Source organism: Mesitornis unicolor, unplaced genomic scaffold (assembly GCF_000695765.1).
Source record: "Mesitornis unicolor isolate BGI_N332 unplaced genomic scaffold, ASM69576v1 scaffold19979, whole genome shotgun sequence".
NCBI classification, from domain to species: domain Eukaryota; kingdom Metazoa; phylum Chordata; class Aves; order Mesitornithiformes; family Mesitornithidae; genus Mesitornis; species Mesitornis unicolor.
This window is the reverse complement of record NW_010208199.1, coordinates 8,469-20,407: the sequence shown is the minus strand read 5'-3', so window position 1 is coordinate 20,407 and position 11,939 is coordinate 8,469. Positions and strand designations below refer to the sequence as shown.

The 11,939-nt window shown below is 39.7% G+C and overlaps 1 protein-coding gene across 1 annotated transcript; it reads left to right on the top strand.

Moving 5' to 3' along the window:
• Positions 1-8: 8 nt before the first annotated feature.
• Positions 9-3,556, top strand: LOC104546909 (cytokine receptor common subunit beta-like; the record flags this gene model as incomplete). Its single annotated transcript, XM_010192416.1, has 6 exons — positions 9-89; positions 189-363; positions 637-727; positions 999-1,068; positions 1,985-2,088; positions 2,371-3,556. Coding segments are annotated over 6 exons (1,707 nt in total), but the record flags the coding sequence as incomplete, so codon positions are not given.
• Positions 3,557-11,939: the final 8,383 nt, after the last annotated feature.

Sequence of the window (11,939 nt, the reverse complement as noted above, 5' to 3'; positions counted from 1 at the left end):
AACTGAGGTGGATGAAACACACTTTCAGATATGACTTCATAAAACAGAGATACCAGGTCAAATACTGGAAAAAGAACCAGTATGAGAAGGTAAGTCTTAGAAAGTGCAGAAGTCCTGTGTTTGTATTTGCTGGGCAAATGGGACAGTTCCTCTCACCTCTGTCATTTGTGCTTCCTTTTTCTCCCCAGACTCTCCAGCAGTTAAACATCAGCAATGATGAGCCTCCCTTCATCTTCACCCTTCAGATGCTGGCATCATCTACAGAATATAGGGGGAAAATGCGTGCAAGGGTGAATACGCCTCAGGAGTATGAGGGGCCTTGGAGCGAATGGAGTGAGGAGTTTGCCTGGAAGACTGAGAATGGTACTTTACATGCAGGCTGTTTCTGTAGGGTTTTGTGGTGTGTTAATGGCTGAAGTGCCTCTGTAGAAAGATACATTCTCTCAGCTGGGGTTCCTGTGTGACAGACGCGTTCCTGTGTGACCTAGTCTAGGTGATCCTGCTCTGGCAGGGGGGTTGGACTGGATGATCTTTTGAGGTCCCTTCCAACTCCTAATATTCTGTGATTCTGTGGTTGCCTTGAGGTACAGCCATAAGCTAGCTCATGGATACCTATTTCTCTGTCCTTTGTTTCAGTTCTGTCACCAGTGGTTCTCCCAGTGATGATCCCAGCTCTCATCATCACTTTGCTAATAGTTGCTTATTGCAGCTACAGGTATTTCCTCAGGTAGGTTTGTGTTGTGGCTAGGAGACTTGTCAGTGTGTTGGCCATGTGAGTGGCATAAAGGCTGAGGCACTTCTTGTTCCCCATGAGAGAGCAGTCTATATGAAGATTGTCCTTAGTGTGCAATGGGCAGCCCTGTGCATGTCTGTGCAAGGGTGAGAGCTGAGTGGTGGCGTGCCAGGGCCTTGGTGGTGTCTCGCTGTGCAGAGGTGTACTTTTCTCTGGTTGCAGCCACGTTGAGAAGCAAATCTTGAAAACTGTGTTGTTGTTGTAGGAAGAAGCAAATGTGGGAGGAAAAGATTCCAAACCCCAGCAAGAGTCTCCTGATCCAGAGCTACCTGGGGGTAAGAGGGAACTCTACCTTCATTATTTCTCTCTGTTTGTCAGGACTTCCAATAATCTTAACAGCTCTTCTTGTCTCCTAGTTCGCAATGAACAGATATCTTTCTATGCAGATACCTGTCTACGCTTTTTTTTTTAGGAGAAGTTTGGGTCATATTGAAATTAACTGTGTTCTTACATTTGTACTAGTAGACATCTTTGTGTTGTTCTTGTCAGCATCACTGTGATTTAATATCAAACTAGAAGATTTTCAGTACTTAAAATTTTATCTGAAATAACCTAGTGTCATTAGCAAACTTAATCAGCTGTTGCTTTCATCCATTTCCAAATAGTAATCAAAATAAATACAGAGCTTTTTAGAATGGGTTGGTAGCCCTATTAAAGTAACTTTTTTAAGGAGCTTGAATTTCTGAAATAAATGTTATTACAGCACTTGATTAAAGCTGCTTAAGTAGAACCTTGCTCTCTTTAAAAAAACAAAAAAACCACCAAAACAATATCTGGAAAGGTTGGTATAGAGATGTCTAGATTTTGGTGGTGAAAGTCTTTCAGTCTTGCAAGAGTAGCTGATTTAATAAACTCAGTCATTTAATGATCCCTGTGGCCAAGAGAGCCACCTACCATCATGTGCCCCACAAGTCCTTCTCTACTCACAAATAACAAGGCTAGGAGGGCATCATTTCTTGTTGGCTCACTGAGTACTTATAGTTACGTCAGTGGTAAGGCAATACAGGTTTGAAGTAACGGTCTTCTGGAGAAAGGAACACATGTTCTAGTTATATTACTGAAGTTGTATATCTATTACCAGATGCTGTAGACTCCCCTATTTGTTTTCTTTCTCCATGAGGAACATATGGTTCTTGATTCTACTGCTGGTGAGACACTGCTCTTTTGTCGTGTCTGCTTTTTCATTTTCAGAAAGCACCTCTAGAAAACTGGCCAACAAACAGCCAGCTAGACTTCAACAAATACAAACTTTCAGACAAGATGGAGAGGGCTAGCTTCCTTCAAGTTGTGGACAGGTGAGTAAACAGCACATTATAGTTACACTGTGGATAATACTCTCAAAGAGCTCCCTAAGTCATGCCAGGATATAATCAAATGTTCTGTCACTAAAAAGCCTATACAAGTGGCTTTTGAGGAAGGGTTACTTTTCTGGGGGGATTAGTCTGCTTCTCCAAGAAAGATTTTTTTTTTTCTAACCGTATGTGTAGCTATGTGTGTTTTCAACTAAGCTTGTTTTGTATTTAAAGTTTGCCACAATAATAACTCTCATGAGCAACTTTTAACTTTCCCACATTCAGGCAGACAAAGACTTTGACAGAGTCTCCTGAAGGGCAGGCTGAAAAGACAGATGTTTCCCCTGTTGCACTGGACCTACAGAACTCATACCATGCTTTAAATGAGCCAGAGCAAGCCCCGGTTTTGTGTTCAAGTCAAATTTCCAGTCATTCCTTCCCTGTTTCAAGAAGAAGCAGTACTGCTGCAAGTACCGCTTCCCAGATTTGCTTTGCTTTCAATGGTCCGTACTTGTACAGCTCCATGATGTCCTCCCAGCCTGATACGCATCAGACTCTGGAAGTGGACTCAGTGGGAGTCCGGGAGAAATCAGTTTCCCTTCAGTATGTGACCCTCCCAAAGGAAGACTGTCTCCTGGCTCCACAGAGGCAAGAACAGCCAGGAGCAGGTCCTCCACAGCCCTTTCTGCTCCCAGAAAAGAAGGAAACAGTACAGCAACTCGACAATAAGAAAGAAGTCTCGCCAGCCCCACCAGCCTGTGGGAAAGGCACAGATGTGAGGACAGAAGAGCAGAAGTCTCCAAAGGTTCTGAGCTGTACCATGCCTCTTCAGCACTGCTCCTTGGAGTACATCGCAACAGAGAGCCTGTTACTGCCATCAGCCAGCGACTCCACCCGTACGCCACTTACTGCTGTTGGGGAGTTACCTGGTGACTCACAGGAGTCCCAGCCCCACAGTGACCACTCTTGCCATGAGTTTTCTCCTGAGAAAACTGGTGTCATGGTCCCAATTTCAGGTCAAGCACCAACCTCTTCTGAATTGCACCTGGATACATTTGGAGACTATCTTACTGTCCCTTTAGGTCTCCATGGACATTCAGAACCCACAAAGATTTCTTTGCCTGTCTTACAGAAGGGAAATGATCTTCCTAGAAAGCAGCCTTTTTCAGAGGGTAACTTGGTGGTGCTAAACCCTGACAGCACTGAGCCAGTTTTCCTTTGCCAGGTTGGTGACTATTGCTTCCACAGCCTAAAATCAAGTGTGAAGATGGATATTAGTCAGGAAGATGACCAAGGCAATAAGCCTTCTGAAGGCAAGACATCATCTGGGAAGCCTATATCTGATGATGAATCCATCACTGGCAAGGAGAAGGATGTATCAAAAATGCAGGCTATTCAGCTTTTCAAAAACCTGAAATCTGATGATTACTTTTCCTGGCAGCAATCTTTGAGGATCACAGAAATCTGTTAAATGGGCAAATACTGATGAATACCAAAGTTACGGGTAAATGAAAGTTGCAACTACCTGATGAAAATGAACCCTCAAACCTAGGGATAAATAAATGTCAGTTCCCTTTTTCAGCTTGCAGTCCAACGTGTTGAAAGACTCCTTCAGAAGGTCAATATCCTTCTCAATGGCCTTCACTGATTTGGCATGAAAGACAATCCAAATATTGCCCTTTCATGTTCTTCAGACTTTCTGGCTCATCCACAATGAACAGTTTAGCTTCCTCATGATCCTATGACAGATTGCAGTCATCTTGCAATATTACCAGATTGCCTGAAGCAAAACTCGTGGCAGGAAATGCAGACTTAACAGCATGAAATGCTATCAGAAGAAGACAGGCTTGGAAACCTTGGAAAGAAACCTTACATACTTAAGAGCAATTTTGTTGAACTTCTGTGTGTGTGTAAAATAGATCCAAGAGTCACCAAGGAGCTTTCATATCTCTACCTTTCCATGACTGTCATGAAAACAGTATTGTATAAGGTGAAAAAAACCCAGACAGTAATAGAAGGATAAATAAAAATGAGAAAAAATTGTTGAAGTCCAGGAAAGTTTTCTGAATGTTAAGGTGCAGTGTATCACAGTGCATTCTAAGCGTAAGAAGGAAACATTACTGGTATACATAAAGTATACTGTAGAGAACTATGGGGAAGAAGATACATTGCTGAAAGAAAATCCAAGGATTCATAAGGTGCAATGAGAGGAAGGGAGTGGGACAAGTAACAGAAAATGACAGGCAAGAAATGTTGTGAAGGTGCACAAGCCTGTATCTGCTGGGGTTTTTCTATTTCTAACTGCTAAAGTACTATGGGATTTTCTTTTAAATTCATTGGCTGGTTATGTATGTTATAATTAATCTTAGCTATGTAATTTATTGTCATTTGTTGTTTTTTTTTTCCTGAGTAACAAGTTATGTTGAGAAAGAAGAGCCATTTTTCCCAGTTCTGCTGTGAAGAAAGTGGTGCAAGATAAGAGCATTTGTTCAGAGCTGTTACTCTGTTATCAGTAAAAGGCTTTGGTTTCAGACCTGAAAGTGGGCTTGGGCTTTTATTAAACAAACAAACAAACAAACATATTTCTTTTTTTCAAATATAAAATTTGTACTAATAAAAAAGGTTCTTCTTCCTGTAAGTCTTTCCTTTCACATGTTAAGAGCATTGTGGTTACAATAACATTACTATTAGCTGGTCTGATAAAAAAATTCTGTAGGTTCAGCTATGTCACCTGTGAGGTCAGATGTTTTCTCCTGACTTTGCTATATTATTTGACAGAGATAATGAGAAGGAGCTTTGTGTTTGTGCCAGCTGATTCCTCCTGCTGGGTTAATGGAATGATGCTGATTCAGAAATTGCAGTGAAACGCATTATTTTTTCAGAATTTAAAACCTTATAAATACTATTTTGAATCTGAGAGGTGTGCAAATTCATTTTGGTGTTCTTGAGAGCAAAAGGCAAGAAGTTACAGTCTCTGATAGAGAATATTGGTGAAGAAATTTTCAATTTAGTCCTTTCCTAATCAATGGAATTTTTGTTAAGTCTCTTCTTTGGCCTTTTATGAATAACACAAACAATTTCTTCCAGGCTGTATGATTGTGTTCTGTCTAAGCATGTACTAAAAGGAGATGTTTGAATTCATGTCATAGAATCATAGAATACCAGGTTGGAAGAGAACACAAGGATCATCTAGTCCAACCTCTCAAGGTAAAAGTATAGTTTAAATGAGATGAGTCAGCATCCTGTCAAGCTGACTCTTAAAACTGACAAGTGTAGGGGAATTTACCACTTCCCCTGGGGTATTATTCCAATGTCTGATTATCTCATGGTAAAAATAATTTTTCTGGAGTTCAGGCGGAATCTCTCCAGAAGCAACTTGTGTTCATTACCCCTCATCTTTTCCATGTGACTCCTTGTGAAAAGGAATTCTCCTTCTTCTTGGTACCCACCCTTTATGTACTGGTACATGGTGATAAGGTGTCCCCTAAGCCTTCTCTTCCCAGGGCTGAGCAGGTCCAGTTTTCTCAGCCTTTCTTAATATGGCAGGTCTTCCAGTCCTCTGATCATCCTCGTGGCCCTTCTCCGGACCCCTTCCAACCTGTCCACATTTTTTTTGTATAGTGGGGACCAACATTGGACACAGTACTCAAGGTGTGGTCTGACCAGTGCTGAGTAGAGAGGGATAATGACTTCTTTAGCTCTGCTGGTGATGACCCTTTTAATGCAACCCGGCATCCTGTTGGCTTTCTTTACAGCTGCAGCACACTGTTCACTCGTGTGCTCATATGCAAATCTGGTATCTGGATTCACATCTTAGGTATGCATCTCCTTGCTTGGCCTTGAATTGCTGTGGTTTTAATAACCAAGAAGAGCAGTGAGTGGAAGAAATTTTTTCAGCTCAGTGACTTTTCAATGAAGCCCATTTGCATTGTGATCAGTACTCTAACAGCTATCTGTTCCTCCTACCCTTCTGCACTTCACTGGGCACTTGCAGAGACTGCATTTGGAGATGGGATTTATAGATACGAGAACATTTGATATGACTCCACAGAGCAGATAATATGATCTGAAGATCACTTCAGGAGCCTGGAACTTGCAGACTAACATGCCATTGTCAGGCTAGGGGAGCTGAACAGTGGTTTTCTTTTGCAACTATAATGATTGTTTTAGGGCAAAATGAGTTTCTACTCTAAGGACTCATTGTTCAATATCATCCTAAGTATAATTAAAAAAATTATGTAATGAACATTGGAAACAGGGCTCACAACCTGCATCTCTGCTGTGCCAGAGGAATGCATTTCTTACTGGGTCACAGAAACAAAGCTTCCATAAACTTCACCTGTTGCTGGTCCTATGAATCTTCCATTATCTTCTGCATGAGGTCCAGCTGCAGTGGGGGTGGTAGAAAGCATTTTACAATCCTGCAGCCTGGTGATTCAAGACTTAGAAGCTGTTGTAACTTCTAGATCTTCAACTTCTTAATCACTAGCTTGTGTCACAAAGTCATGGTGCAAAAGGAAGTTGCTGCTATCTCTCCCAGTGCTAGGTACTGATATGCAGGAAAGGAATCATAATTCTGATGATTTAGGAGCCAATTATGACATTGTCCTCTCTGTAGGGCTTCCCACTAAGTACTTCCAGTCCCTGAGCCTGTGTATCTGAGTGATTATTCACCAGTGTTTCCTACGTGGTCAAAAAGGAGAGGTAGGCATCTCAACTAATACAGTACATCACATTTTACAACTCTCTATTTATACTGAATATATGATTATGAAATCATTGCAACCCTTCCCTTACTGTATGCTCAAATATCAAAGTTTTTGCCTGTGTTTTAACAGTAGGCATTTTTCTCTTTGTTGCTCTGAAGCAATCAGTTTATTATTTCCCTATCATAATCTTCCTCAGCCAGAAATATATTACCTGACTTTGCATGAGATTAGGGTATTAAGTATATTGTGACCTCAACAGTTCTAATTAAGGTCCACAATGAACTAGTCTGTTATTCTGTTTCTGCTAGCCTGGGGGTTTTCTTTTGTGTAAGGAAGGAAAATGAGGCTGAATGATTTCCTAGAAAGGAAGCCTGAAGTGGAAAGCCCTCCAAGGCCTCAAGGAACAATAGCTGGAGAATTTCTGAGAATCTTGTATCTCTGCAGGGTAGTGGAAAACAAACCTAACCCATCCCGCCAGTCCCTGGGTAGTTTCTTGTTAATTCAGTCAAACACATTTTTGCACACAATCTTATTCCCGTGTAATTCCAATGAAAGATCTCTGCCTCTTCTCCTTACTCCCTACATGCTCCCTCTGCTCTCACTGCAGAGCTGAACTTTCCACCAAAAGAAAGGCCATATATCATGTTGTGTACACGGAGAATAAGTCGCACAATTACTTCATGCCTGTTTTGGCCCTTTTTAAGTCTTTCCAAGTGGCTGTCAGGATTCTGTATTCTTCAACCTTTGTCATAACAACTCCTCATATTACACAATAGATGTTTCACCATGGCATTAGGTGGGTGGACCCAGACTTCTTTGCATGTGTCCTTTCCAGTTTGTTGGCAGAGGAGCATGTGGTCCTTGTTGAAGGCTAATTTGTTTGTCTAGAAAAGTAGAAGTAAAGCTATCTGAAATGGATGACTTTTCCTATTCTCTTTTTAAAAATGTTCCAGCTCTTTGCTGACAATGTGTACATACATTGCAAACTTTTGAGACTACTTTTGCACCTGCTGTAGTCTTGCAATGTACTTCTAAGCTGTTTTTCCTTCTGCTGCATTCAGATGTACATGGGATGTTGATGCATATTTTTGAGTTTATTTCATTTGCTGAAGATTCAAACAGATGCTGTTTCAGCATCTGAAGACACCCTTTTTTTCCCCTCTGGTTACAGCAGAGACTGTCATATAGGAACATAAGACTAACACATTGGGTCTAAACAGTCATTCCACCTTGCCCAGTATTCTGTCTGCCAATATTTGCAGTGGATGCTTAAAGCCAGGTTGTAGTAAACATGGAAAAGTATACAGTAAATAATAAAATCCTTAACTGATATATTTACCTGATAGCTCGCCCAGAGCCTTCCTGAGTTGGAGGTTACATCTAAACTGTTGTAGATAACACAGGCTTCATGGCTCTGGCCTTTAGAGATTCAACTAACCCCTTTCTAAAACCACTTAATTTTTTGTTTCATAACACCTGCTAGTAAAGCACTAATAACTTTTTTAATAAATAAAAACATTCAAACAAAAAAAATTCCCACATTTTCCTGGACTCATTTTGTGCCAGTTGCATGGTAAGTTGCTCTTTTGTTCTTATGCTAGAAGAATTGATAAATCATCATTTCTTATTCACCATTTCCTGTTTGTGATGCTACAAACTTCTGTCAAATCATGTCTGGGTAGTTTCTTCTTCCAAGCTGAAGAAATCCACAGTAATTAGGCTCTCTTCCTATAGATCTCATATTTCTGATAACAATTCTGTACTTTTTCTGTTTCTGCAAAGTATTTTACAGTATTCCTCAAGAGATGAGAAGACAAGAACTGAATACGGTATTCAAGAGACATGTTACTTAGCCACTCTATGATAATTGGACTCTCCCGTTACTATTATTATTAGTCTGCTCTCACAGGTTCTTCAATCTTGTTGCATAGTTAGAATTTTTTTTGTCAGATGAATGTCTATGTATTTATTAACACTGATTTGAATAATTCATTGAGAGCAGCTCTGCAGAGAAAGACTTGGCGATGATGGTGGATGAAAAATTAGATATGAGCCATCAATAAGAGCTTGCAGCCCAGAAAGCCAACAGTATCCTGGGCTGCATCAAAAGAAGCATGGCCAGCAGGTTGAGGGAGGTGATTCTGCCCCTCTACTCTGCTCTCATGAGACCTCACCTGGAGTACTGTGTCCAGCTCTGGAGTTCCCAGTACAAGAAGGACAATGACCTGTTGGAGCAAGCCCAGAGGAAGGCTATGAAAGAAATTAGAGAGCTGAAACACCTCTCCTATGAGAGAAAGGCTGAAAGAGTTGAGATTGTTCAGCCTGGAGAAGGGAAAGCTCTGGGGAGACCTTGTTGCAACATTTTGGTACAAAAAGTGGACTTACAAGACAGATGGAGAACAACTTTTTACCATGGCCTGTAGTGACAGGGCAAGGTGCAATGGTTTTAAACTGAAAGAGGATAGATTTAGATCAAATATAAGGAACAAATTTTTTACAGTGAAGCTGGTGAGACATTGAAACTTGTCGAGAGAAGCTGTGGGTGCCCCATCATTGGAAGTGTTCAAAGTCAGGTTCGAGGGGGCTTTGAACAACGTGGTCTAGTGAAAAGTGTCCCTGTCTATGCAAGGGGTTTGAACCCTTCCAACCCAAATCATTCTATGAATCTATGGTTCTATGATTATAATTTAATACCCCATTTGTATCTAATAACTTAGCATTTTCACCATCATCCTTAGATTGGAGCACTGTAGATAAAATATTGTCTTTCTCAGTCACCCAGATGTCTCAAGTGAGAGATTTCTCACCACTTAGTCTTCCAGATCATTTATTATTATGATGAAGATTATAAATTCCTGGGAGAACTCACTTCAAGCTTTCCTCCAATATGAAATCTAACCATTCATTTATCTCATTTGTTTTCTGTCTTTAACTGACTTTAATCTACACGAGCACCTTCCTTTTATCTCTGAGTTTCTTAGAACCACATTTTTGAGAGACTTCAAGCTTTTTAAACAGTTAGGAATGGTACCCTAATTGGATAACCCTGTCTCTGCTTCTGTAGTTCTTTAAGAGCTCTTTTATGAGGCCTAACTACTCTCTACAAAAGCTATGTTAAGTCTTTCCCAGAACATTTCTCTCTACTATTTAAATTTTTCATCATAGTTTGTATTATCTGTTCTGTATAAAAGCCAGCCTGCTTGGTTGATAGTCCCTGAATTCTTCTCTTTTTTTTCTGATATTGAGACCTGTTAAAGTCTTTGATTATTCAGTACCACTACTTGTTCGGCAATTGAATTTTTAAGTTCCTTTATAGATTTTATTGCAAGAAAGCAATTGAGTAAGAATGTATGTTATGCAAAGCTTGTAAAGAAAGTAATTATGTTTTATTAAACTGAAAGATATAGTTTGAAAAGATCATTATAAGTTATTATTTTTCTCTATATGTCTTGCCTCATTTACTTTTTCAGAACATTAAGGCTACAATAACACTACCTTTATAGCATAGGTAGAATTACAAAATGCCTAACCTCACTTTCGAGTTTTAAAATTATTCTTCAAACAGCCCCTTTGGCACTGAAAGCTTTTGACACTTCTAGTAGCTTCTGGGGCTTATTTTTGTTAGTATTTTTTTAATGTGTGCCCTTAAAACATTACTGTAGTAAACTTGTGTCTTTTGTTGTTTCAAGTTGTACTACATCTTGTGTATTATTCAGGACTAAGTCAGTTTGTTTCTTTGCTTGTGAGTGCTTTCACAAATAGCTCCTACAAGTAATCATTTACAGTGGCTACAAAAGTAGAAGCTATGACTAGATCCATACTAGCAAACAATGCAGAATAAGGCCCATTTCTGGCTGTAACAGTATGTAACATGAAGCATTTATGGAAGATTTGCGTACCCAGGCTCTTTCCCCAACAGTAGAAGGTGGCCTCTTTCGCCCTGCCTATTGGAAACTTGTCCCTGACTTGCTCATTGACATAGACAAAAGCCATGACAAAGCATTTGCTAACAATTCAGTGGAGTCTATGATCTCATTCCAGAGCTCAAAAATTTGTCTTATCCTGGTTTATTCTACCAGTGCAGACATAGTCTCATCACACTTCACTCTGATGTTTACCTGCTCTAGGATGACTGAACTGCCTCACTGTTACTGTTTGTCAGCCCTTTGGGGTCTCTGGCCATCTCTTGCATTTCACTCACCTCCTTTTGATCAGGTGATTGATAGCATAGCACTAATAGCATACTGTTCCTTTTAGCATGGAATGAAATTCTGCAGCCACTGAAATTCTGTAGTACAACACAACCATTGACACATACTTTCTTTGACATGACACTTTCTTTAGCATTAATGTGTAAATGCAAACTAATTCACTTGTATAAAATGTGTATTTGTTAGTGTTCCAACGAATATCTTCTTTTCACCAAACTTTCTTGATGCCTATTACATTTTCTTAAAAAGACATTTACCACTGGTTCTGGCATTTAAACTGTATTTTAAAAGGGTAGTATTTGTATAAACATATTTGATCATTTCTCTTTTTTTGGTTGCATAGTTTTATATGCTCTACTTACCTGGATTATTTTTTTTCTTTGTTTGGGTTAGTTTTTTCTTACCTTCTACTCTATCCATTTTTCTAAGTCATAGGCATTCTGTGATTTCAGACTACACAGATATATCAATCTGAATAATTTACTTTCCACATCTGGCATTATTTCCTTGTTTTTCATTTTAAAATTGCCTCACAGCACTTTTAATCTTAAATGTCAGCAGCACTGATTCTGTTTTGATTAGGTGGAACCCATCTTATATACTTCAATCTGCTTCAAAAATTTGCCAGACACTAATAAATATAATCCCTTTTTTTGTTTAATGATTCATGCACTAAGCCTCTGTTATCTGACACAGTGTATAAAGCCAGGACCACTGAAGAATGCTACTATGTAGGACTGCATTTTTAGCCTCCTGCTTTAAAATTTGCTTTCAGAATCTCTTGCCTGCTGTTTCTTTGTTGGTGGTGTGCATATGGGCCATAGCTATTGGGTCTTTCTTAGCACTTACTAAGAGAATGTCTAGATTCCTCATGCTATATGCCATCTTCTCATCTGCATGTGTCTTTTATAGTAAAATGTTTGCTCATTGTTTT